Here is a 26,982-nt window from a genome sequence, read left to right on the forward strand (position 1 = left end):
TGGTGGAGGATACACGCATTGACATTATCATAAGGTTGACATTTTCACACGAGTTCCATGGACCTGCAAGTCAAGTTTGACTTGGGATAACTCGGTTAATTGATTTATATATGTTGAAGAGCGCAACGCCTTGCAACTTTCTCCGGAGATAAATGGTTGACATTTTCATAAATTATCCACTGGGAATCCAAATTTCTCATTTTGTGATTTTATAATCGCAAGTCCTTTTAAAAATATATAAATGACAAATATTTTATGCTAGAATAATATAATTTCAGGATTTTTAAGAATGCATTTAATTTAATTTTTATTTTTAATATTATTTTATAATTTTATTTGTTTATATAATTTTTAATGGGCCATTATATTATAGGCCGATGGACATGGACCAAAGATGAGTTGATCAAGAATATGGGATCAAGATAGGGACAAAACGGTGCAAGGTTGAAGATTGGGGAATAGCCCATTTCGTTTTCGAGGTTGGGATTCGAGTTTATGAAACCCGCTCATTACTTGACCTATGGAGATGCAAAGTGATTTTTTTTCAAGTGTTTGTGTTCCTCCCATTAACAAGCCCCTAAAGAAAATAACACAGGATAATCAGTTTTATCTGACCATAACCAAGCTCCGTCTTTCCAAACAATTAAACCAACTCTCCAAAAACATCAATTTTGTAACATTTTGAATGGTATTTATTTATTTTTTATAATTAATATTGTGCATAATTAATTGGCTCACATAATTACTGTAATAATGTAATAATTAAATACTATAATATTTAATTTAATTAATTAGTATATTAATATATTTTAATTATACATTAAATTACTTATTCGTGTAGTAATCATGTTTGTTTTACCTAATTTGGGCTTTAAATATTATGTTTTAATTAAGTATATTGTTACAATATACTCATTCTCTTGTTTTTTATATCTTTCTCATTTTGGGGTACTAACACTAGAAACTATTTTCCAATGCACTTGAACTCGTCCACACTAACATCAAGTTTGAAGATAAACTTTATGTAGAAGAATGAAATGAATTTGAAACAGGAGATGAAGATGAACTTCAAATTTCAGTTTGTTGACTAACCCCCCCCCCCCTATAAATACTTCATTCGTCATCAATGAAAACCACGACAAATATTATTCTTATCCCAAAATTCTATATGGTATTTCGAGCTCTCGATGATTAATCAAAACCAGCTCATTGTCACTGGAAATCACCACCGAAGTTGAACCCCAAGCCCGACCTCTGTTGTAGCGCTCCCTATAGTCAGGCGAAGACCTTGTGTCCTTCTGCGAATTTCTCTTCCTCTTTGTCATCTTGGTCTCTCTCATTCCGTCTTGATGCTCCTGGCGTCACCTCCACCGTTGCTAGTCGTCACCATTGTTCAACATCCTCATCGCCGCCGTCCGCTCTGCCAACAACCACCTTGGAAATATGTATCCTAGGAAAAATATTTTTAGTTTTTCCTAAAATATAAAATTTCAACCAGGGGCACTAAGGAGGCCATAGTAAATTTATGGCTAGATTCAAAAATTACATAATAAGTTAGGCAACATTTGGGGTAAAAAAAATTAATATTGGTGGGTTTTAATCCATTATCGAGACTCAATCACGAACCTCCCCTATCACTCTTTTTTTAAAATGTATGCATAATTTTATAGATAATTTATTTGACATATATTTTATGTAGAGTATTAAATGTAGGTTAACCTTGTACTAGGCTAGAGCTCGAACTCGAACTCGATTAAAATTATTAGGCTTGAGCTCGATTACAATTTTAGGCTCGAGCCTAGGTTAGCTCGAGTTCTAATTCGAAACATTTAAATCTAGCTCGGCTCGAACATAAGAAGGTTCGGACTCAACTGGATTCGATGTCACCCTTATGGCCAATTTTAAGTTGAGGTCATGCCCAATTTTATGTAAAATATATGCATAATTTTATATACAATTTATTTGACATGTATTTTTTGAAAAGTTTTGAATGTATGTTAGAGCTCGAACTCCAGACATGTAATTTTTGAAAAGTTTTAAATGAATGTTGAAGCTCGAACTCGGTTAAAATTATTGGGCTCGAGCTCGATAACAATTTTAGGCTCAAGGCTAGGCTCGGCTCGAACATGGGTAGGTTTGGGCTCGGCTCGGCTCGATGCCACCCCTACCCCCAGCATCATCTCGGCAGAACCATGCCAAGAGACTTAAGTCTAGGGGGGAAATAATTTTTCCTCTCAATGCTCATGTCCTGCACACGTGCGAGTTTGACTAACAAAAAACCCTTACTGCATTTCTCTCCCCACACGGACGATGCACTCTTTGATTCCGTCCGCCCCAGCCGTTGTTTTTCCATCAGACGATGCGATTCTGTTTGCCATTGCTCTTCCACTGGATAATAGGATTCCATTCGGTCTAACCGCTATAAGTGTCGTTGCTCTTCCACATCTCTTTCGTCCACCCAAGGCACTACTAGTGTTAATGTTCTTATACTCTTCACACCTTGTTTTTTACACCACTGGTTGCGTAAGAGTGGGCGTGCGTAAGAGTGGGCTCTCAAAGTTAAGCAGTTAACACGTTAAATAAGGGTTGGGTTAGGTCACCTGGTCATGAAAATGGTCGTGTTGGATATGATGATTACTGCGTTTTCTAACCCATTTATCTCGTTGCTCATCTTTACAGTATACTAACTGACAATTATTTGCACCCACCCATGTACATCCTCTCCTGCCATCCACGACGTCAGATAGGAAGCAGAAACGGTGATGTAACCAAATTTTCCTTCAAATTGAGTTGAGAATGCCCTACAGTCCTATTTTCCGGATAAACGAAGTAATGAACGTATTCAGAATTTCAACTGTGAATTACTCTATACATGGTATTGACGACATTTATTAGGTAGAGGAAGCAGACTGGATGAGAAAGAGAGGAATTAAGTCCCTTGATACAAACAAATTATCTGACTTTGCATTCAACTTTGAGAGCCAACAATTGCCAAGTAAATCCGGCCAACAATCAATGGAAAATACACGTCTCAGGATCCACACACTGAATCTGAAACCATACCCAATAACCGCCGGTCTCAAAGCAGAGCCGCCCCCGCCATCAGGACAACTAAACCCCATCCAAGACTCGTCGTCTTCGACCCTGCGTTCGGCTGCGCAGTGGATGGGCCCTCCGTCGATTTTGGTGTTGAAGGGGACTTTGGCGACGACGGCGAGTCGTTTGATGCCGGCGGAGAGGTTGACGGAGCCTTAGCACCGAAGAGATCCGAAGGCAACAGCACCTTGTCCACTCCGTATACCGCCAAGGGGAAGTTGGACCGGAGAACATTGTTGAGCTGAGTCTCCACGACGCCGGTCGAGACATTCACCTGGTTCTGCGTGGAAGTGAAGTTGAGACCGTAGACACCTCCACCATTCCCCGAGGCCTGTGTCCTCACGGGGTTGCTCACCGTCTCAAAATCCTGGAGCCGGTAGAACTTGGGAATAACATGGTACAACACCAGTGCAACTTGCTGCTGCATGTTCAGGCCGTTGAGTGTGCCGGGCTTGAGGTTGTTGAAGGCATTGTCGGTGGGAGCAAAGAGAGTCATCCCCTGGTTTGAATTATTGAGCTGGTTCTCGATCTGAGACCCCACCTGGGTTGATCCAAGCAGGCGAATTAACGTGGTGTATTGCCCACCCTTTTCCAGGATCCCGGTAAGATTGACCGGAGAAGGTGAAGGTGCCGGAGCCGATTGAGCATTGATGCTTAACACAGCCGAGCTAAACGCCAGAAAAAGCAGCACCAGTGAGGAAAGAGAGGCAGCCATTTCTTGCAGATGCTTCCACCGCAGCTGATCAGCGTTGAGTGAGACCCACAGAGACAAGAGGAGGCGAATGAGCATTTAAGAGATAAGATGTAGTGGAAATACCATGGAGTGTATGTTGGAATGAGCTGTCTACCTACTTGTACAGAAACAGCAGGGCCACAGCCATTATTCACCCAGTAAACTCCCAACTGATTGAATCTTCATATAAACCAGGACCCAGAAGGTAATTACATCAATTTATATAGTTTACAATTTTCTCTGTCTGGTGAGTTGTCAACTGCATTAGTCAATGGAATTCTTGAGTTGTTTATGGAAAATTGCCCACATGGTATGCAAATGACAGAGTTGATCTCAGAGATAAAAGCTGCAAGAATTACTTCCCTAGTTATCAACTGATCATTCCATTCTAAATATTACTAATTGACGAAATGTGTATTATTGTCTTTTGAGTTTCATCGTCGGAAACGATAACATTCAGAGACAGAGCAGAAAACGTAAAATTATTGCTCTGGTATCATCCTCGTTCTATATATCGTTGCATCTGCTATAAAGAGTATTTCATGGATGCTTTTACTTGCTATTTGCGTCTGCTGACAAAACTAGCAGATGGAAATGAGACAAGTTACGATCTAATTTACTTGGGAATCAAGATTGGTAACTCGGTGCTCAAGATTTTATATTTATGCCGGTCTTTTTATAATCGTTTTGTGGAGAGAGTTTTGGATATATTAGTCGCAGGCATGTGCGACATTGCTGGCACCTTGGCATCACATGCAGAGAGGCTAGTGGTAGGACCAAAGCTTTTCAGGTGATTGATCAGTTGATATTTGATAGTGTATTGTCGAAAGTTCGATCTTTTCTCTGCCTTGTTTCTTCTTCTTCATCGGCGGCGTCCGCCTGTTTCTTTGCAGGAGCCTGTGAGGTTTGATCGGCCAGAACCAGAAAATAAATCTTGAAAGAAAGGGGGGTTATTATGAAGGAAGGAGCTAAAAAGTTATAGTTGATTGAACGTGAAAGTCAGTTTGTTAAAGAAGACGAGATATGGTCAAATGTTAACAACCCTGGTGCAAGGCGGCAATAATTATAACGAGATAAGCGGCCTTTCGTTTTATGAAGAAGTCTGAAGGTAGTTGACTCTATAATTGTTTTTTCATTTGTAGGTTGATGAGGGGGAACTCGGGGAGGATAATCCAAAGCTCAACCTTAGTCCAAGTAGTACCAATTGGACTTGTATCTATTAGTCCACAAAATGCTAGAAAATCCCTCATCTCCCTACAACCCTAGGCACGAAAATTTTATTATAAAAAAGATAGGACCTCATTCAACGGTCTAGATTGAAAGAATCTGATCACCAATTAACTAGTGGTCAAATACAAGATCTAAAAGATTAGTCAAAGGATCAATGGTCAAAATCAGAATCAATCACCAAGATCAAACTTCGATCTACGATCAAGCTGAAGCGAATTGTGGGTTGAGCTACAATTAAGATCAAATCAAAAGAAGATACTACCTAATTGCAAGTTGTATCTTCCATTAACATGATTATAATTACTGATTAAGATAGAATACAAAAAAAAAGAAACAAGTTTTTTTACTCTTTGTTTGGATGTCCATGAAAAATACGAGAAAAAATACAAAAAAAATAGAAAAAATTAATTGTTATTTTTTTGATAATTAAAATACAAACAAACATAAAAAATAAAATATCTATAAATATTAAATCATTATTGATAGACATTTTACTTTCTCTGTAATAATGTTTATTATCTATAAATTTATTTATTTATTTTTAAATTCTATGTTTTTAAGAGAAAGTCTATAAACTGAACATAAAAAATGGAGAAAAAAAAGTTTCTTTTATCATTTTTGGATGCTATAATGAGAGAAAACAAATATATGGACTAAATAAGTGCTAACAGGGATTAAAAAATAACAAAATTTAGACAAAACTAAGAAACCATTTTGCTTTTTAAAGCATCGTCGGAGTTTAAAACAAATTAAGCTTAAGTTCAGTAGCACGGGAAATTAGAAAAACTTGAGCGGAACCGCACTAGGAGCTCAAGCTTTGGATTCTAGGCAAATCTGGGTGCTATTCAAGGAAACACGGTTCTAAGTTAAGCTACCGCTTGGGGTGTTTTTTGCACAAATAGAAGGGTCTAAACTTTTATCGGAGGGAGCCTCAATGGGTTCGTATCGTTCTTTGTGTTGCTGCACCTCTCGCATTTATTCTGCGACTTCCATTCACTCTGTTCGCGCCGCTCCCTTCCCGCCTTCTTTCTCGCTTCCCTTCAGTCCCACCCGGAAGCTCACCTTAGCCGCCACCGTCTCAACTTCAACACCTTCAACACTAAACCCTTCGTGTTATTGTCTTCCTTCCCCAGAATTTGAACGTGTAATGGCATCAGATACCTCTCGTTGGAAGCCGACGTGTCTATATTATACCCAAGGTCAGTGCACAAAGGTACGATACATGACTCGAGAGTGTTACTCTGGTTGTTTCTTTCTCTTCTTCCAGTGATGCGTATTCTATTTCTAGATTGAAATTGCTTTCATGTTTTTGCTTCTACTTGGACCTTGTCAAATAAGATTAGTTTGTCTCTTATGTCTCCGAATTGAAGCCATAATTCGGGGTAGATTTTGTGAACCTCGTTTTCGCCGGAAGAATTTACTTCTTTGGTGGCCTTCTGTTACTAGGTTGAACTCATCATGTATATTACAAGTTATTCTGACCGGTAATTGGCATTTCGTCTGAATGCAGATGAATGAATCTATGCATCTTGAAAAGTTCAATCACGATTTATCACCGGAACTTCAAGTAAAGGCAAATGAAATGAATAAGTTGCAGTCTCAGCCTTTAGATTACTTTTTGGTGCTTGACTTGGAGGGGAAAGTTGAGATTCTCGAGTTTCCTGTTGTGATGATTGATGCAAAGACTATGAATTATGTAGATTTCTTCCACAGGTAACACTCCAGCAATTGGCTGAACGCAATTTCGTTTTTGTTTCTGAAGGTATCATATTTTCCCTTTTATTTTAATATCAATCACTTAGACAAAGTCACACAACCAAGTATCCCTACATCCGTGGGAGTTGAACACAGGACCTCACATAATAAACGCCAATGTGGCCGACGATCTAAAAGCTTCAATTTAATGTGCACATCTCACCCTTCTATTTTTATATGGACTTATTATGTTATAATTTTTGCAGTTAGATCACTTGAATTTCCCTCTAATTCTTATTCTGGACATATTTGGCACCTACTATTCTAGGCATATCCCATCATTTCCACCAGTGAAGGGAGTAAGCTTTATTTGTTTGACAGAGTACTTTAATGAGATTGAGTGCTCTGATCCTCTCTAGATTGCCTTGGGGTATTGAAGGACTTGATTTCTGCACCCAGACCTGTGCATTCTTAATAGGTGTCCCTCAAATGGCAACTGTTTGTGAGTAGCCTTAGGTGATGTCGGTCGATTGACTGACAAAAGTAGAGGAATGCTGAAGTGAGGTGATGAAAGACTTTAAGAAGGCTTTCTAATGGATTTAGCAAATGATAGATCGGATTCAAGGAAAAACGATCCTTTAGCTAACAGTAGCATGAAGTGGCAGGCTTTTGCTGATTATGAAATATAATAGTCTTTCACCTTTGTTGGTATTTGTCTCGATGCTTGTTTCTCGTATGTGCTTGTATCAGTTGTCTTTTGGGGGTAAATATTTGTGCCTGCTTCTACTTTTTCTACACTATTTAGACTTCATGCTGCAGGTTTGTGAGGCCTGTTGAAATGAGTGAGAACAGGATAAATGAGTATATTGAAGGAAAATATGGCAAGCTGGGAGTTGATCGGTATGTCACGGATTCTCTAACTTCTGTTTATTTTAGAATGATAAGTTATAAAATCATCAATAATGATCAAGAACTTAATTTTGGAAAGAAGGGAGTAGTGATGATGTTAGTGGCATTATTTCCATTGAATCGATGATACATGCATTCCAGTTGCAGCAGTTACCTTTAGTGTACTTTAACAGTTGTACATGCATGCCATCAGGTCAGTGACCATGACATTTAACTGGTGAGCCTCTGCGGCCTGTTTGTGGTTTTCAGCGTTTTATTGAACAGATTATCCTTCCATCCAGTAATAGCTCATCTTGTGAATTTAGAATCATTTGTCATAGGCTGTATATTTCATAAGGCCAATTGAGATATCACTCAGATCATTGATTTGATTACCCTAGTGCTAGTTTTCCGGAGAAAACAGCTCCGTGTTTGGTGGAACTGATATAAGGCTGGAGGGATCCTTATGCATCGCCCCCACCCCAGCTTTACACCATTTTTGTTCTGTATGTGTCTGTTTATCTATCCTGCCATATATTCTGTGTTAGATCATGTGTTAGATCATGTACATGTGTTGTTTAGATATTCTCTACTTTTTAAGAACACAAAGCTAAGAAGAAAAGTGCAATCAAAATTTTGAATAAACACTATGCAGGGTGTGGCATGATACGGCAATTCCATTTACAAATGTGCTAGAGCAGTTTGAAGATTGGATAGTTCATCATGGATTGTGGAGGAAGGAAGTGGGAAGATCTCTTCCTCGAGCAGCATTTGTAACTTGGTTTGTTCTTATTTATGTGTTCGTTGGTTTCTATGCTGCCAGTTGCTATATTACAATCTTATAGAAAAGAAAAATATGCCGTGTATATGTGCTACACTATTTTGCCCTTGTATATCACCTGTGATTACATTAATCTTCTGACATCATAGGTTTGCATTAACAACAGTTTAGGACTGTTCAGTCTGAGATAAATTTAGAATAAAAAAGAAACAGGGATGGGCTTGTGTTGGTCTCATCTCATTCTACAATGCAAGCAGCCTGTTGTTGTCCTTTTTCTTCTTTTCCTTGGCTTCATTGCCAACCCAACAGGATCTTAAACTCCTTTACGGTCTAATTCTTCCAGCTTGCTTATTGACTTCATGCTTGTCATTGTCATAGCTTTACAACTAGATAATTTTTCATTTGCTTGCATAATTGATATTCTCTCTGTTTCGTTGTTGCTAGTGGTAATTGGGATTTGAAGACAAAGGTTCCTCAACAATGCAAGGTTTCTCAAGTAGAGATACCGCCATACTTCATGGAGTGGATCAATTTGAAGGATTTATATCTCAATTTTTATAGGAGCAAAGTGAGTCTACTTGCAAAAGAATTAACAAAAGCTCTTTGATAATGGTTGTATGGAGTCTTCTGGGGACAATCAGATTGTTTCTAGATGTCGGCTAGTAGCCCCCAACCCAAAAAAAAAAAAAAAAAAAAAGAGTTTTAACCATTTAAAAGAGGCCCACCTGTTTGATGAATTTTTGCGTGACAAGCTTTATGAATCTGATGTCAGGTAATTTGAACATGCCCAAATGTCTGGCTACAGATGGGTAGGTAACTGGTACCAGTGGCCGATAAGATGTCTGCTAATGTGAGAAAATGAGAATGGGTCCCCACGCCTGCTCCAATTCCCATTTCACCCACTTGATGTTTTTTAATCACCTTCTTGCTTTTTTAATGAGATTGTATTTCTGTTGTTTGCATTAGGCCATGGGAATGAGGAGCATGATGAATCAACTCAGGATTCCATTGATGGGCAGTCACCATCTTGGAATTGACGACACTAAGAACATCGCTAAGGTTGTACAACGGATGCTCGCTGATGGTGCAGTGTTGCAGATTACTGCGAGGAGGAACCCCAAGTCCCTCGACCATGTGGAATTCCTTTTGAAGAATCGGATTAGGTGAGTTCTTCCCTACCACGGCGGCTGTTGTTATTGGATGTGAAACCATGAATCACCTTCATCCACGGCCGTGGCCTTCCGCTGTCACCTGTCTCGCTCTTTTCTTCATAAAAGTTAATAAAGCTAAAGAAAAGAAAAAAAGGCAAAGAACTGTGGGGTGCCTTTGTTTGTAAGAACTTCGTATACATTATCGCTAAAAAGGAACTTCGTATACTTATATAAGTTCTAATCCCTTTAAAAAAAAAAAAAATCCAAACATTCACTTTTCAAACAGTTCCTGCAATTGATTTGATTTTCTAAGCACCAACTTTAGATCGACCTCGTTAGCTAGTAAACAATGATTTACTAATGGCAGATGATGCCGCATAGTGGGTAATGCCTTGACGAGATAGGGCTTTAGGGCTCTGTTTATGGTAGCATAAAATAGGTTAGCAGAAGAGTGAAGAAGATTTGATGTCTTGTTGGTGGGAGGCGGCAATTTTCATTTTTCCAAGTCATGCGATGCAAATGACATGGGGGATTTATGGCTTTTTTTTTTTTTCTTCCCAAAGTCGATTTTATTTATACGAAAGCCATGCACACAAAATTTCTGTTTGGCGGCACACCAATGGGTGGTGGGTAAGGCAAGCCAATAACGTTTTGTTGTGAAACGAAACAAAAAATGCCCCCTGCAGTTTTGAACGGGCGTGAACGTCCTTCAAACTTTCACTTCTCTTACGTTCCGTCCCCTGCAGGCCTTGAGACTGGTACAGCCAACAGACTGAAGATCCGGTGGGAGAACAGCCGCTGGGACACCCATTCAAGGAGTTGAAGAAGCCAAGCTCCAAAGTTGTTGGAGAAAGCTTCGTTGTCCGAGGCTTTTTTCCGAATACCTTTCCTTCCGGTGTTCTCTTCATCTTTCCTGATCACGTCTCTGATGAACAGGTCAGTTTCGTCTTAATTGCCGTTTCCTTCCTTCGAGGAGCGTTTCGAATCCGAGAGTTGGAGGCCGGCGGCGCAGATAGTTATTATAAAGTACTCTGTGTCTTTTCTAGTCATGCACTTATCTGAGTCGGGGGAGCGGGCGGCCGATTGTATAGCTACAGGTCGTACGCGAAGAAAACCCGCACCAATGGCTGCTTCAACGCCCCGATCTCGACGACCTTTCCCTCGAGCACGGAAGAAACAGAAAAGACTTGATGCCATCCGCGACCATGTCGTGGAGCCCATCCAACTCCCCGTAGAAGTCCCTCAGCCCTCTGAACCAGACCCCGGCTTCTTACGCCGGAGCTCGCGCGTCAGAAGACCCCCCATTGCTCTTAACAGCTCTCCTTCTCCCAAAAAAGGAAGAAACGTAGGTTTAACAGAACTCTCAGCAAAACCAAGAAGAAAAAGAAGTCCCCGACGATACAAAGAAAAGGGATCAATATCGTATATGTTTGCGATAGTTTGAAAGAATCCTGGAATTGGGAGACACGACTTAGATCTACGGTTAGAAATGTCGTCCTCTCCCCAACCAATGAAAAGGGTAAACGAAAGCTTTTTCAACAGTCGGATGGAGGAAAACAAGAACAAAAACTGGTGAAGCCTAAGAGGACTTGTGAAGTGAAGGATTTTGCGCATTTGGAAAGGAGTGAAGATCAAACTATCCTTTTACCCGTTAACAAGGAAGGGGTTATTGTTATCACTGGAAGGGAGGCCATATCAAATTCCTCTAACGAAGCCCCTTCTTTGACAAAGGAGGATATGTCAAATTCCATCAATGAAGGCCCTTCACAATTGAATAACACAATCCAACAAGTTGAGGACACGGACCACCTAACTTCAGTCGAATGTGGACCTGTTGTGAGCCCACCTGACAACTTTGAGGAACAGATGACTGAGCAAGGCAATGAGCTGGTTGAGCAACTGGATTGTGTGCCAGAAAAGGAATCTGATAATGATATTGTTGGTGACAATGCTGAAGATATAGACACAGCGAAAGGGCCTCTGGAACATGTACATGGGTTGGATACTTCGAATCCTGTTTCAAAGGATGCTAACATTGAGAGATCCCAGATAATGGAAGGACGTAGATGTGGTTTTTGTGGTGGTGGGACAGATGGGAAGCCCCCAAGGAAGCTGATTCGAGATTTTGTTGATAGTGATAACGAAGTATACTGTGGCTTGTCTGCACCTGAAGAACCAAACTATGACATGTGGGATGGATTTGACCATGAACCTGGTTGGCTTGGACCTCTCTTGGGTCCTATAAATGATCGTTTTGGTATTGCACGAGTGTGGGTTCATCAACACTGTGCAGTCTGGAGTCCAGAGGTTGATTGTTGACTTTCCTTCCCTTGTTTACTGATTATGGATTCTTCCTCTGACTAATCCACGATTGGTTCTGTTGTTATAGTTATTCAAACGTGAGCCTGTTTCTTGTTTGCTAGTGAGCTGTTAATCATTCCAAAAAGATGGTTACTTACTTTTTTTTTTTTTTTTTGTTGAAGCATTCTTTTGGCTTTATACAATGATCAACATCTTTAAATGTCCTTATAATCATGTGTAGTTTGTTTAATTCAAGTCTTCTTGCATGGACATTCTTGATGTGGGTTGTAGATGATAATTTGCATATTTTCTTGCGATTACATTTGCTATGTGGGCATTGGATAGAACAAAGTACTAATAAAATGAAAAGGTAAAACACTGAAGCCTTAAAAGAGCGAGATAAAACAAACACCTGCCTAGGACTCTACAAAAGTGAAAGGAAGAAAAAGAGACCAATGTCTAGCAGCCATTAACGTAAAACACCAATGTCTGTAAAGAATCGGGGACAAAATAGTCATCTCTGAGAACTTATTTTTGAGCAGTGAATTGTATCGGTATTTATTTTCCATTGACATGATTTAACATGTTTTTGTCTCTATTATACATCATCTCATTGTCCAGTCTCTTAGGTTACTTATTTTCAGCTATCCTCTTGAGAGCGGTTTATAAGAAAATCAGGAATATCTGTGATTCTATACTAAACTAAGATCTTTACTGAACTATCAATTATGATCTGGTTCCTTCTGAATAGCTGTTGTATTAAATGCTGAACTATTGAAATCATTTAAAAAGAAATCCCAAAATTGGTCATTCATTTTGTATCTTCTAGTTCTCAGTTTGACAACTGGAGCATCTATTGCTGTCAAATTTTTTACCATATGGAAGCTTACATATGAAATGGCTGCCATTTATTGGCTTTATGGTCAATGATTCTCTGCTCCTATGCAGTACAGGTATTTGACTGAAAATAGAAAAACGGTATTAGTTTTGGGGCATCTTCCGATGATTCGATTTGTTGAAAAAGCTCTCCTATTAATGCAATGACTTTTTCAGGTGTATTTTGCTGTTTTAGGATGCCTGAAAAATGTCAGAGCAGCACTTTTCAGGGGAAGAGCACTGAAATGTAGTCGCTGTGGGAAGCCTGGAGCAACTATTGGCTGTCGTGTTGATCGGTGCCCCAAAACATACCACTTGGTCAGACTATCTTTATACTTGAAAACATAGAGGTGCTTTTAGCTTTTCTTTAGATCTGATTTCCTCTCCCTTTATTTGCACTTACACAACCTTTGTTACTGCAGCCTTGTGCACGAGCTGAGGGTTCCATATTTGATCATCGCAAATTTCTCATTGCTTGTGCTGATCATCGTTTCCTTTTCCAGCCACATGGGTCAAAGTATTTGCAGCGCATAAAAAAACTAAAAGCTAAAAAATTGAAGTTGGAAATGAAATTTTTTTCCAATGAAGCCTCAAGGAAAGATCTTGAGGCTGAAGAAAAGTGGTTGGAGAACTGCGGGGAGGATGATGAGTTCTTAAGACATGAAGGGCGGAGGCTTCAGAGAGACCTTCAGAGGATTTCATCTACTTACATTGGTGGAGAATCCTATACCCAAAATGAAAGAAATTATCCTGGTTTTGAAAGTGTAGCTGGGCTCCAGGGCGTGATCCAATGCATGAAGGAAGTCGTCATTTTACCTCTTTTATATCCTGAATTTTTTAGTAAACTTGGGACCCCTCCTAGAGGAGTTCTTTTGCATGGTTATCCCGGCACAGGAAAAACTTAGTTGTCAGGGCTTTGATTGGTGCATGTTCCCGGGGTGACAAACGAATTGCATATTTTTCTCGCAAGGGTGCAGATTGTTTAGGAAAATATGTTAGCTTCGGCTGTTGTTTCAGGTTACTGAGAAATCTCAGCCATCCATAATTTTCTTTGATGAGATTGATGGTTTGGCTCCACGGCGTTCAAAGCAGCAAGACCAGACACATAGTTCTGTTGTCTCAACATTGCTTGCTTTGCTTGATGGGCTGAAATCTCGAGGCTCAGTCATTGTGATTGGTGCAACAAACCGGCCTGAGGCTGTGGACCCAGCTTTGAGGCGACCTGGGAGATTTGACAGGGAGATATATTTCCCACTGCGCTCATTGAAGGATAGATCTGCAATTCTCTCACTTCGCACACAAGGGTGGCCAAAACCAATCTCTGGGTCCTTGCTTAATTGGATAGCTGAACAGACAGCTGGGGTATGCAGGTGCTGACCTTCAGGCTCTTTGTACCCAAGCAGCCATGGTTGCTCTTAAAAGGAGCTGTATCCCTATCATGGTAGGCGACTTTCTCTTCCACTTTTTACAGTGGAAGAACAGGATTGGTTGGCTACTCTTGCTTGTGCTCCTCCTCCATGTTCTCGCAAAGAATCTGGAATATCGGCCAATGATGTAGTCTCCTCACCACTTCATCTTCATCTTGTTCCTTATCTTTTGCTGCCAATGACACACCTGATTATTTCCCTTTTTCTTGATGAAAGGATTTGGTTGCCTCTTTATCTTTTTAAAGCTGGCAAGTTGTTGGAAGATTTGATTTTCTCTGCTTTGGAGCGAAAGAAATTTCCTTCCTTGTCCTGGTGGGTCCATCTCCATGAATTGATGCGAGAACCTGCTATTGCAAATGGAGTGGAAAGAATTCTAGTTGTTACTGGTTTTTTAAGTGGGTTGTCTAGTTTCTCTGCTCCTGAAGCCTTAGAGAATGACCACAATGTTGACTGCGAGAATTCAAAACCTGTATTCTGCAAATTTAATCCAAAAGGTGCTCATTTGAGTAGAGGTCTGGTGAGAAAAGGTATTGTGTCACTGGAGACAAAATCAGGATTCCGGATGCTTGTTGCAGGAAATCGTCGGTGTGGCCAGCGACATTTGGCTGCTTGTCTTCTCCATGGGTTTGTTGGCCACATTGAAGTGCACAAAGCTAGTTTGGCAACTATTTCACTGGAAGGTTGTGGAGATATGATCCAAGGGTTAACACGAATTCTATGTATGTATTCATTTTTTTTTTTTTTTTGTTGTCTTGCTCATAAATGCAAAAAAACAGTTTTAACTTATTCTTTTTAAATGGATCTGAAATTATCCTAATATCCTTGTACAATCCCTGCTAGTGAAATGTTCAAGTATTGGGAGGTGTGTGATCTACATGCCGAGGATTGATTTATGGGCCATTGATGATATCCATGGACGAACTGCTGGAAAGGTGGTGAGAATGTGTACAGAGGCCTGGAGTTCATTTGTTGAACAGGTGGATTCTATGAGCAACTCTTCATCCTTAATTATTCTGGTAAGGCTATTGTCAGGATATGGGAAACTAATAGAATTTAATATTAAGATCCCTTTATACTGGATGTGAAGTTTCACTACTAGTATAATGAATGACATCATGAAATAAATTCTTCTGTTTCTTCCATTACAGGCCACTTATGAGATCTCTGATCTAATTCTTCCTCGTAGAATAAAGCAGTTCTTTACCAGTGATGTGCTGAATAGTACCAGTCCAAGTAATTGTGAATACTCAATACCACGGTTTGTTTTGCACCTTGATGGTGGATTCAATCATGACTTGGTCTTTGATTTTTCTGCTGAGAGATTATCATGGGATTTGATCAAGCAGTACATCCAATTGATTCATCACAAAACTCATATGGCTGAAACACAGCATGAAATTAATGTGTGTGATAAGAAAGTGGACTCAGAAGTTGAAATCCATGAGGGGGGGCAAAAAGTATTTCTCCTTGACTAAACTTGGTCCCAAGCAGGCTAAGGTTGATATTCAGCCTCATCAAGAGTCTCAAGAAGTCCTTCTCTAAGGACAAAAGGGAAATCCAGTTTGTTGTCTTCAATAGCTGCATTTGGCTATCAGATTCTACGGTATCCTCATTTTTCTGAACTTTGTTTGGCAACCTCAAAACTGAAAGAAGGTCCTTGTACCGGTATTAATGGCCCTTGGAAAGGTTGGCCATTCAATTCTTGTTTTGTACGACCTAACAACTCAGTGGAGAAGGCAACTAGTGGAGGTAAAACCAGTGAAAACTCTGTTGTGAGGGGCCTCATAGCTGTAGGTTTATTGGCATTTAGAGGTATCTATACATCAGTTTTAGAAGTTTCATTGGAGGTTCGGAGAGTTTTGGAGCTCTTAGTTGAACAGATTAATTCCAAAATATTGGGTGGGCAAGATAGATACCGGTTCCTTCGTCTTTTATCGCAAGTGGCTTATTTGAAGACGTGGTCAACAGCTGGGCCTACTCATTATATAGGTATAGTTTTTGCTGCCTTGAAGAACTTATCTTCCTTTTTTTTGTTTTTTTTGTTTTTGAGAATAAGTTTGTCTTCCTTTTTTTGTGGAATGTTGAATAGACAAACATGCACTCTACTCCAAACCCCGGTGAGATTTGAACCCAAGAACTAGAAATCCTCTCCCACTCCCACTCATCGCAATTGAGCCAAAGTATTATTTCACACATTGAAGAATACCTGGAATTAGCTTGAGTTGATTTGGTAATTACTCAACTGGTAAGATCCATGAATGCCTGCTTTGCCTTGCTAGATTTTATTTTGTTTATAGTTGACTTGTTGCTAGTTTCATTATAAGTTCGCTCTCTCTCACACACACACACTCACAAACACACATTTTCTCTTTCTCTCTGTTCATAAACTTCAAGCTTCCATTTCCTTTGGTGATCGTTGTTTTGGTTCATAGGGGCTTTTGTTAGCACAAAAATTTGAGACCTTAGAAGTGAAGAATAACTTCTCATCAGAAGTCCTCTATAATGGAATAGAATTGCCATAGGATGCTTAAATTAATCAGGTCAATCATGGGTCAATCTGATTTGTCACTAAAGGTGTCACTGTTGGGGTCTCAGTCTTTGGACAATTAGCTCAAATGTACTTGCAAGTGCTGGCAATTTGAGTCATCATTTCTCAAACCTTTAATATTATTGCTGTTGCAGTTTGGAGATTGAAGCTCAAGCTTCCACATCAAACTCTAAGCCTTTAACTGAGGGAAGATTGGATGAAAAAGATGAACATGCATGTGGTACTGCCCTTGTCGAAAATGGTGAGAGCATGCCAAGTTTCTCTGACAGAAATTCAGAGGAAGTGGTAAAAGGCAACCTAAATGGGTTTCTCACAGAAAATGCTGCGAGAAATTCTTTCGACAAAGAAGTAGCTCTTATTGCTCTGCAGGAAAATGACAGAGGCATTATGGGCTCACAAGTAGAGACTTCTTGCTTGGCCATTGATGAGAATCCCAACAAAGAGCTAATTCATCTCGGCATCCTTAATCCTAAAGTAGGAGTTTTGGATAATGGAGTAGAAATAACTCAGGGGAGAATTCCATTGTCTCCCACTTTCCCTCTTGTTCATGGTTCTGCATGTGATTCCAGTTCATTTGCTTATGAAAACCCTCACAGGCCAGAAGCTATAGTACCTAATGGGACTATCCATGAGGTACTCGATTCATCAAAACCTTCAAAAAGTTCCATGATGGATTCTGAATGCAATGGTGGTTATGTGAGGGGTAGTATATTCCTGTTAGAGGAAGATGGATTTAACTCTAGTGAACCTGTTGGAGTCGTTAACTCTGACATTCAAGAGCACAAAAAAGATTCATCTACCCCTGAAATGTTGTGTCTCTATAGCTGTTGTTTTGGATGTGTTCACAAAATTAAAGTGTTGGTTCGGGAAATTATAATTGATAGGTGGAAATCTAATCAGGGTGGCTCAACAATAGAGGATGTTCATGTTGTGGTGGAAACATATTCTGTGACCTTATTGGCAAGAATTAGAAAATCATTTGTTGCTGAACATTGTATGGCAGTAAATGAATATGCTGGAATCTGTTGTAGAATTTGTGGTTGCAAGACTATTGGTTATACGCATCGCAAGAAAATTTCACAATGTATGGAAACTATGCCAAAAGAATGTAGTTGCCACGGAGAGAGTACTCACAGGCTATTCGGTAGCATGTGTATGAAATTTTTCTTCAGGAACTGAGACTACATTCCATTATAAATTTGAACAGTTGTGCATCTGTTCTGCAATTGGGAAGATATCAACAATCAACCAACCTTTGGATTGGCTGGAAAAAGTGAAAAGAGATCTCAGTATGAGTGTGGGGGGAAGTTAGATGAATGTCTGCAAGAGGTGTACACTTCAGAGGTGTATACTCCAAAATTTTGTAGTTGATAGCTCTGAATCTCTTCTTCCTGTTCTGCCTTTGACCAGCAATGTTGTCATGTTGCTTTCCTTTGTTTGACTCTCCCCTGAGATATGTAACAAAATTTTGGCTTGTAGAAAGTAGCTGAATCTGTTGCATAAGTATTGAGGGTTTCAAAATTTTTTACTGGCAACAAGTTCATGACTTCCTGACTTCCTGACTCTTATCTTTTTGCCCTAAATGCATTTGTTGAGATGCGGATAATCTTCAAGCATTCCTGTAGCTGATCTGCTGCCTCAAGCTGATGTGTTTTGTTCTCCTGTGTGGCATATGATGTCAAGTATGACATGAAAGGTGATTTCAGCGTATAGCTGGAGTTCAGTTTCTAAGGCAATTGAATTCATACTTGAAAATTTTTGAGAAAGCAACAAATCCTTGTCACTTTTGGTTGCAGTGGAGCTGTTTTTCATGGCTTTCACTGCTTACAGGTACTTTGGTTCTTTTTTTTTTTTTTTTTTTTTGTGGTCTATTTCCTGGTTATATTTGGTGTCTATCTTCCTCATCTTGGTTACTTCTAGAAAACAACTTTTCTCTCTCATGGGGATACCTTCCTGTTTTCCTCATCCATAAAATAAGATTTTTTTCTTACTAATAAGTGTTTCAAGCAGTCAACTTTCTTAATGGTCTTGAAGAGGAACATTTCATCATTTCATATTGACCTGTTTGTCAAGATTATGGTGACAATGCAATTATAAAAAAATGACTACACTCTTTAACTTTATAAACTCTCAAACATTTGTTTGATTAAGACGTGTTTGATATATTTGTAATTTCATTTATTATTGCCTAGATTAATTTTTTTAATGTGTGGGAGATCATGTTTTAATTCATACCATTTTTTCAAAAAAATTACAATAAATATTTTTCTTGCCTGTTATTGATCTTTCTTCCTTCTTATATGTGCAGGTGTTATTAGTTTTAAAACCATTTTAATTTACAAGCTTAGATAAATTTTGAAGCTTATGAAATTTGTGGATATCTCGTATTCGTGACTTGGGCCTTTGGCTCAATGGTTACATGGGGGGTTTCTTGTGTGAGATCTTAGGTTCAAGTTTAACTTGGGTAAAGGGGGTGTTTGCGTGTGTAATCAACGTTTAAAGAAAAAAGTTCTCATATTCCTCATATACCCACTGCATGGAGGAATGAAGTGGTTTCAGTGCAGCATAAATACAAATTTCCTTGCTTATGGGCAAATTATTTATATTAAACTAATTGTCATTGTTGAAGCTAGTTTGCACAAGGTTCTGAAGTGACTAAAATATATCAAGTATATAATCAGCTATTGACACTCTCTTTCTAAGTAATCCTTCTCTCTATTTTGTTTTGGCTCTTTTTCTAAGTAGAGCATTTTATTTAAACGTAATGTTAGTCAATAATAGAAGGGAAATGAGCAAAGCTATACAACTCTTATAAATTTTACTAAATGGGCATCATTCATAAAGAATCAAATTAGAGGGGAATACTTCTAATTTTTTTATAATAATCATCCACTTTTTTGCCAAAAAGTGATCAGTGGATAATTTTAGCTGAATTTATTTAATTATTACCAACATTTGTCTAATTTATTGAGACTCTTTATCAAAAAAAATTTTAAATTTCAATTTGATGTATGCAGCATTTACTCGTGGGGCCCACTTGAGGACAACTTTAGTCTCTTTTGGAATTTTCTTTTTTCTTTAAAAGAAAATCAATTGCAATTGTGTATAACTCCTTTTGGTTTTGGATATTAAAATTAATGACAGAAGTGGTCTACCACCTTACCTGGTGCTTGCTGGAGGAACCTCACCTTCTGTTGCACATTATCCATCAATGCTATTCTTTTCCTCGAAGTTTATTTTGCTAATGAATTGGTTCTAATCTGTCCCTTAGCATGGGTTTGCTGTTAGTTGATTTTAAATAATGCTATTTTGTGTATAGAACTTGTGGACAAAATTATTGTTAGCCTTTTTGGGGGGAGACACTGTAAAAAAAAATTACTCAAAAAAATAAAATAAAAAATAAAGATGTGGGTTGAACTTTGTTCTTTTCTTTCCCATGTTTTCTTTTCATAAATCATGAAATTTGCCTTTTCAAAACAAAATTATTTTACGAAAGTCAACATCCACTGCATTTCTGAATATAAAAACATGTACTAAAGAAACCAATAAAGACATTTACTGTCTCTGTTATCTTATGGCGTTGTTATCTTATGCTGTTGTTTTGACAAAGCTAGTTGATCTTTGAATATCACATTAGGTGCTTTCTTTATTTTTATAATCTAGTAGGGCTTTACACTGAACTAATTAGTTTGAATATATTTTAGGACTATTCATAGGTAAATCTATGCATTTGCTCAGTTATAAATATGGACACTGTCATCGATCACTGCATAACTTCAATACTGTTAAGGCTCACCAATTTTTTTTTTTTTTTTGGTGGTTTTGTCTTGTTATACTATTTTCCTCAGCTTTTGTCAGCAAAAGAAAATATCTTTTTTTTTTTTGTGGTACCCTATCAGTTACAAAAGAAACATCTAGTGACAGTTGGGCTAGGAGTTTTCAAATCTTGTTGCTTTTATTATTACTAATATTATTTTACATTATTTAATATTTTAATTCTTCATCTATTGAGACTGGACTGCACGCATTTCGTCATGATAGAAGCATGTAGTTGAGAGAAGGGTGTATGCAAACAAATATCTATTTACTTGTTCATGCTTCCAGTTCTCTTTTTTTTTTTTTTTTTTTTTTTTTTGCTTCTAAGGCAAAAATTTTACTTTTTTTCATGTGAATTACTTGACACTTGAACAACTATAATCCTTCAGTTAGAATCCAGATTTGGCCAATATGAAAGATTGCCAGGAATATAAGTCTGCTCTAGACAGACATCTTGGTGGTAGTTCTGGGTCTTGAGTGCAGGAGACCATATTCGATTGCAGGAGGTCAGACCACACTTCAACTAACAATTGATCTTTTGAAACTTCTGAAGCCTTTTTGTTATACATCAAATTACAAATTTGAGAGTGTAAACAGCTTATCATTTTTCTAAAGCTTTTTGGGTGCAGTTTTAATGTTGATACTGTTTAGTCCTTGTTGAAAAAGAGTTATTTTGATTTTACTTCTGAATTATTCTTTTATTTGAGAAAAGTCAGTTAGCCAGAATTTAGACATGATGAAATGGTATTCTGGAACTTATTTCAGTTATTGCACAAAGATACTTTGAAAAGTCAACTTGTCATAACCTAGATATGATGAAATGGCTATTCTTTAGAGCCCATTTCAGTTAATTGCTCAATTGTGCTATCAATTATATCTATCCTTCAGTCTTAGATAGCCTTGGTCATATCTAGTTGACTAGCTTAGAACTTGCTGATCTCTATTTGTTAAAGGGAGTGATGGAAAAAGAATTGAAGAAGATGAACACAATTTTGGGGGATTTCACAGATTTCTCATTGAGGAAGGAGATCAAAATTTCTTCTTAAAGCAATATTCATCAATCACATCTAATAAAGGTTCGGATACATTTTAGCTTATCAGGGGCACTGGGCATTTCAGATCTAAATAACTTACACTTGTGGCAAAAGAAATAAAACTTCAGCAAAAAATATTTGCATCTCTATTTATCTATAATCATATTCTGAGTGATTCATTCTTATTGCTTTGATGTTTATTAACTACATGTTACCCGAGGGAAAGGATTCCCACTGTTCTCGAAGAAAAGTGCATAAAATTCGCTTTTTTATTCTATCAATTCCTGTTAAAGTTGTAAGTATCAAGAATATTTTGGGTATTTTACATTCTTGTTTTTCCCCTCTAGGAGTAGGAGAGTATTCACCTATTTCTGATGTACACTGGGTTCAATTTTCAGGTTCATATTATATATGTACTAAGATATATAAGTAATTGAGTCTAGAGGGGCCTTTATGTTATTGTTTAAGTTTTTATTAAAGTAACCTATTTAATAAAGAGGGAGGTTGAAATTTGACCTCTGAGAAGTGTGCCACACACTGCAGCACTTCTAAATTCTCTTTTTCCTCTTCTCTCTTTCCTCTTTCTTCTCTATTCTATCTCTCCCACTGCAACACTTTTGAATTCTATTCTTACTCTTTTCTCTTTTTTCTTTCTTCTCTATTCTCTCTCTTCCACTCAATTCTACATGGTATCAAAGCAAAAAATCCATTTGAAGTGAAGTTCTAGTCAAGTTTGCTTCCCCTTAGTTTGCATTCGCTCCACGAAGGGGGTTTCTCCAATTTTCTGTTGATAGTTAAAGGTTATATCCTTTTTACTTGTTTTGTGTCATAATACTAGGATCGATGGCTTATATTTCTTGTTGAGTAGTTAGCTATGTTTTTGTACCCCTAGAGGGTTGTTTGTGGCTGCTTCCCTGTTTCTGTGCCTACACAGGCTCCTTGACTCATACTGGAATTGCGTTATCTGCTGTTTTGCTTGGAGTTGTGTGATTTGAAGTGATTTCATGCTATTTCAAGCTCTATCGTGCTTTGTTGTGGTGTAGACGAGTTGATGCCATAAATTTATCCATTCTGTGTGGGGCCCATATCATCTATCCACGAGTGATTCTGGTTGGAATCATTTGGTTGAATTGCAAATTCTCTAACTGTTTAAGTATTTTAAAAAGTAGTTATGTTTTATTTTGGAGAAGTTATTTCTTCAATAAAGGATAGTATGCATTCGGAAGGGAAGGATGTGATTCTTATTACTATTGAAAGTTGAGAAAAGCAAGAGAAAAAGCAAAATTTGTCAAAATATTTGAAGGCAAGAGAAAAGCAAAATATTTGAGAGAAGACCCTACCCAACCACTTAAAGATGATTGAGAGGCTGAAGACAGATAAGTTTTGACCTAATGGCTATGTAGTTTAGAAATAAAGTATAAGAGATAGGTCATGAACTACGAGATTTTATAAAAAAAATTGACTGTTCTTGAGTCATTGTATGCTCATGAGAGCAACCTATCTAGAGCATATCGGCTTTATGCTCAGTTGTTTACCTTAGAAAGGGAAGATAGATCTGTGATAGATTTCTTTGGTAAGCTATAGGGGATTTTACAGGAGATTGAGATGTATCACCCATTTACTACTAATGAAACAAATCTTCAGAAGTACCATGGTGATTTGTATGTGGCTAAGTTCCTCAAGGGTTTGGGATTTAAGTATGATGCAATTCGGGCTTAGATTCTTGCAACAACTGATATGCCATCTTTTAACAAAGTGTTGAGTTGTGTTATTCAAACGAAAATAATTATAATTCCACTGAGCAGCAAGGAGAATAAAGATATAGAGGCTATTGCCCTTATTATTCAGCCAACACTATAGCACTCAAAGATAATTTTGGTCGTGGAGAGAGTCACAGTGGTAGGAGGTATACTCATTGTGGGAGTATCACCCATTACTCAGATAAGTGTTGGGATAAATTTGGTAAGCCTGCCTATGTAACCTTAAGTGCTATAGAAAGTGGGCAATCCTTGTCTACTAGTACAGTTGGAATTCCTCCTAGTGCTACTCTCTATCCATGGATGTTGATGTTTTTGCTCTGCTTCATGTGAATGATGTTCCAAGGGTTGTGCCAGTTCCTGAGTTGTCTCAAAATCACTAATGATATTTTAGCTATACAAGCGACGATCGCATTCCAAGGGTATTTCTCTTTGCAAGGGAGTTCGTGCTTGTACCCAAAAAGGTACCAAACATCCTATTTCTAAATTTGTGTCCTTTGATAACTTGTCAAACTTCTTTAAAACCTTTGTGTTATCCTTGTCCATTTGCTCTATTCCTTCTTTAGTGCAGAAAGCATTGGTGTCACCTTGTTGGAAATGGGCCAAGATGTTGAGATGGAAGCTTTGATTGATGGGGGAACATGGACTTTGAGATAACTACCACCTGAAGCAACCATAGTAGGATGTCGATGGGTGTATTACGGTCAAATCTAAGATTGATGGTTCCATTGAGAGGTATAAGACCAAACTTGTGGCCAAAGATTACATGCAAACTTATGGTGTGGATGTCTTTGAGACATTCTCTCCTATTGCCAGGTAATCTTCTATTTGGAATTTTCTATCTACTGTGGTTGATCAGGTCTGGCCGTTATACCAACTTGATATAAAAAATGCCTTTTTGTATGAAAACTTGTTTGAGGAGGGTATATATGGAGCACCTTTTTTGGGTATGTTACTGAAGGAGGGGGATAGGGTGCTGGAAAAGTATATGTACTGCATAATTTTATCTATGGCCTTAAGAAAAGTTCTAGAGCATGGTTCAAGAAATTTAGCTGAGTGGTAATGTCTTGGGGATTTCAGAGAAGTCACTATGATCACTCATTGTTTGTATAAAATAGGTCCTCTAGAATTATGGTATTGATTGTGTACGTTGATGATATAGTGCTATGTGGCAACGACAAAAAGGGTATTGACAAGGTAAAAGAACATATAACAAATCACTTTCTAACCAAGGATTTAGAAATGTTTAAATACTCCCTCGGGATCGAAGTAGCAAGAAGCGAGGCATGTATTGTTCTTACTTAAAGAAAGTATGCGACTGATATGCTACATGAATATGGGTGGTTAGGAGCTAAACCTTTGAAACTCCTGTGGAAGTTGGTGATACTCTTCATGAGGAGAACAATGATGAGCTCAGAGATAAGACTATGTATAAGAGGTTGGTAGGCAAGCTTATTTGTGCCACTGTGACCAGACTTGATATAGCCTTTCAATGAATGTGATTAACCAGTTTATGGAACACCTAAGAAAGACTCACCTAAAAGCTGCATCAAGAATATTACAATACTTGAAGGGTTTGTCGGGGAAAGGGTTGTTATATGAGCCACATTGCTGATTGTAGAATATTCTAATGCCAACTACGCTGGTTCTAAACTGGATAAAAAATTTACTTCTGGATACTGTGTTTGTTGGAAGCAATTTAGTGAGCTAGAAAAACAAAAAGCAAGTTGTAGTTGCCTGTTCTACTGCAAAGACTGAGCATAGAGCAATGTATTATATTGTTAATGATATTACAAGAATTGCGCTTTCTTGCTAAAAAGGTTATAACTATGTACAAAGATATTCAAGTTGCCATATTCTTTGCAAGTAATCTTGTATTTTGTGAAAGAACTAAACATGTGGAGATTGATTGTCATTTTATCAAAGACGTTGTTATGAGTGGATTGGTAGCTATTCCCTATGTCAAGTTTGTTGATTAACTTGGTGATGTGTTTACCAAAGCTTTAGGAAAACAAAATCATGGGATTTTTGTTACACGCTAGGGCTTCTAGATATACATGCTTCAACTTGAGGGGTAGTGTTAAAGATGTAAGTGTCAAAGGTATTTTGGGTATTTTACTACTTGGTTTTCACCTCTATGGTTAGGGGAGTATTCGTGTATTTATGATGTTCATTGGGTTCAATTTTATGGTTTATATTATGTTTATACTAGGAGATATAAGTAAATGAGTCTAGAGGGGATGGACGCTCGACCTTTTGGGATGAGCTCACCTATGCTACCTAGCTTTGGTCCCTTCCATACCTCCTTGTTGGTGATTTCAATGCTACTCGCTTTTGTTGAGAAAAATCCCCCCTGTGCCAATTGAATTATTTCCACTGTGTGGTTTCGCCGACTTCATCAGATGCTGTGAGGTCAAAGAGATCCCTACCTCCGGGAAGAACTACACATGGTCAAATGGTTAATCCCCCCGATCCTCACCAAGCTGATCGGTTACCACTGGCTGATCCATCTCGATACATTTACGGGCCGATGGGGTGCCTTTCCTATCTGGTTCGAAAACATCTGGCTTGCTGATTGTGAATTTGGCTCTCCTCTCAGATTCATGGTCTAACTCTTTCCCTTCTTGTCCAACTGGTTGGCGCTTTCCATGTGAGCTCCAAGCGTTGATAGCCACTCTTAAAACCTGGACGATCAACCAACGTGCATCCCACATTGCTGAACAATCCTCCCTTCTCAATAAAATTTCCACCATTGACAGTATTGAGGAGCAGTGCCCCCTCACGCGTGATGAGGCTAATCTTCGCTCCCTCTCTACCAAATTCCACACCCTATCCAATCTAAAGCAAACTATGTGGAAGCAATGGGCCCGCTTCTGGTGGCTGACCGAGGGCGATGCCAACATGAAGTTCTTCCACGCTATAGCATTGGCCAAGAGACGGATTAATCGAGTCTCTTCTCTCCAAATTGTAGGAGAGTTCACCTTTGACCAGTTCTCTATTTCTAAAGCTATTTTTTTTGCAGGGCTCTACCAAGACGATTCTCCTTTTTGTCCCATTGTGCACCTCCCCAACTTCCGTAGAATCTTTGCGGCCCTTGCATCTCTCATCAAACTTGTTGATTTTCAGGACTCCATAGATTGAGCTCATGGAGAAAAAGAGAGAGACACCCATTGGGAGAAAACAGGAAGAAAAAAAGGGTTATGGACTTATGTCCTAACCTTCCCCTTGAAGCTTAATTTATAGATTGATAAAATTATAATATTATAATAATACCCTTGGAACTTGAACTAATTAAATCAGTGCCATCTCTATGAGACGACTTTTTATTTACCATCCTACCATCACTGTGTGGGCCTGTGGGCCTGAGCCCTATTGATTTTCATGATTCCATATATGAAGTTGGCAAATCTAAATTTAGAAAAACGCGCACAAACAGAAATATATAATATTTTTCAACCAAAGAAAAAAATTAGTGGATAATTGTGATCTGGCTTATGGTGTTTTAACACTTCATCTTTTTGCATAATCTCTTTTTAACAATACTTATTGTTGAGGGCTTCCTTCAGCAGAAACAAACTTGTGCAATAACGTTCTTCTCCAAATTCTTTTTTGAACAGTATGTTGGTTGGGATTCTTGGGTATCATATAT

General features: G+C 38.3%; 3 protein-coding genes and 1 pseudogene across 4 annotated transcripts; 3 read left to right on the forward strand and 1 right to left on the reverse strand.

Annotated features, from left to right (window-relative positions):
- Positions 1-2,914: 2,914 nt before the first annotated feature.
- Positions 2,915-3,925, reverse strand: LOC137954878 (fasciclin-like arabinogalactan protein 6). The gene has a single exon (XM_068801780.1). The coding sequence runs from the start codon at positions 3,884-3,886 to the stop codon at positions 3,080-3,082; it is 807 nt and encodes a 268-aa protein (XP_068657881.1). The 5' UTR covers positions 3,887-3,925; the 3' UTR covers positions 2,915-3,079.
- Positions 3,926-5,967: 2,042 nt separating this feature from the next.
- Positions 5,968-11,265, forward strand: LOC137955009 (uncharacterized exonuclease domain-containing protein At3g15140). 2 transcript variants are annotated; one of them, XM_068801906.1, is made up of 7 exons: positions 5,968-6,272; positions 6,570-6,772; positions 7,574-7,654; positions 8,298-8,423; positions 8,868-8,991; positions 9,390-9,586; positions 10,321-11,265. In XM_068801906.1, exons 1-7 carry the CDS (start codon positions 5,994-5,996, stop codon positions 10,325-10,327), a joined length of 1,017 nt encoding a protein of 338 aa, XP_068658007.1. In that variant the 5' UTR covers positions 5,968-5,993; the 3' UTR covers positions 10,328-11,265. The 2 variants fall into 2 exon arrangements, with proteins under 2 accessions (XP_068658007.1, XP_068658051.1); XM_068801950.1 differs by having other exon boundaries at positions 6,171-6,258; positions 10,321-11,010.
- On the forward strand, positions 10,698-16,334 carry LOC137959835 (uncharacterized; annotated as a pseudogene).
- Positions 16,335-16,359: 25 nt separating this feature from the next.
- Positions 16,360-18,554, forward strand: LOC137955136 (uncharacterized). The gene is made up of 2 exons (XM_068802038.1): positions 16,360-16,423; positions 16,861-18,554. The coding sequence occupies exon 2, from the start codon at positions 16,976-16,978 to the stop codon at positions 17,903-17,905; it is 930 nt and encodes a 309-aa protein (XP_068658139.1). The 5' UTR covers positions 16,360-16,423; positions 16,861-16,975; the 3' UTR covers positions 17,906-18,554.
- The last annotated feature ends 8,428 nt before the right edge of the window (positions 18,555-26,982 follow it).

The sequence above is a fragment of the Aristolochia californica genome, unplaced genomic scaffold, assembly GCF_029961685.1.
Source record: "Aristolochia californica isolate CCGP_79_NKW_82.1479 unplaced genomic scaffold, dmAriCali1.0.hap1 SCAF_1, whole genome shotgun sequence".
Taxonomy (NCBI): Eukaryota; Viridiplantae; Streptophyta; class Magnoliopsida; order Piperales; family Aristolochiaceae; genus Aristolochia; species Aristolochia californica.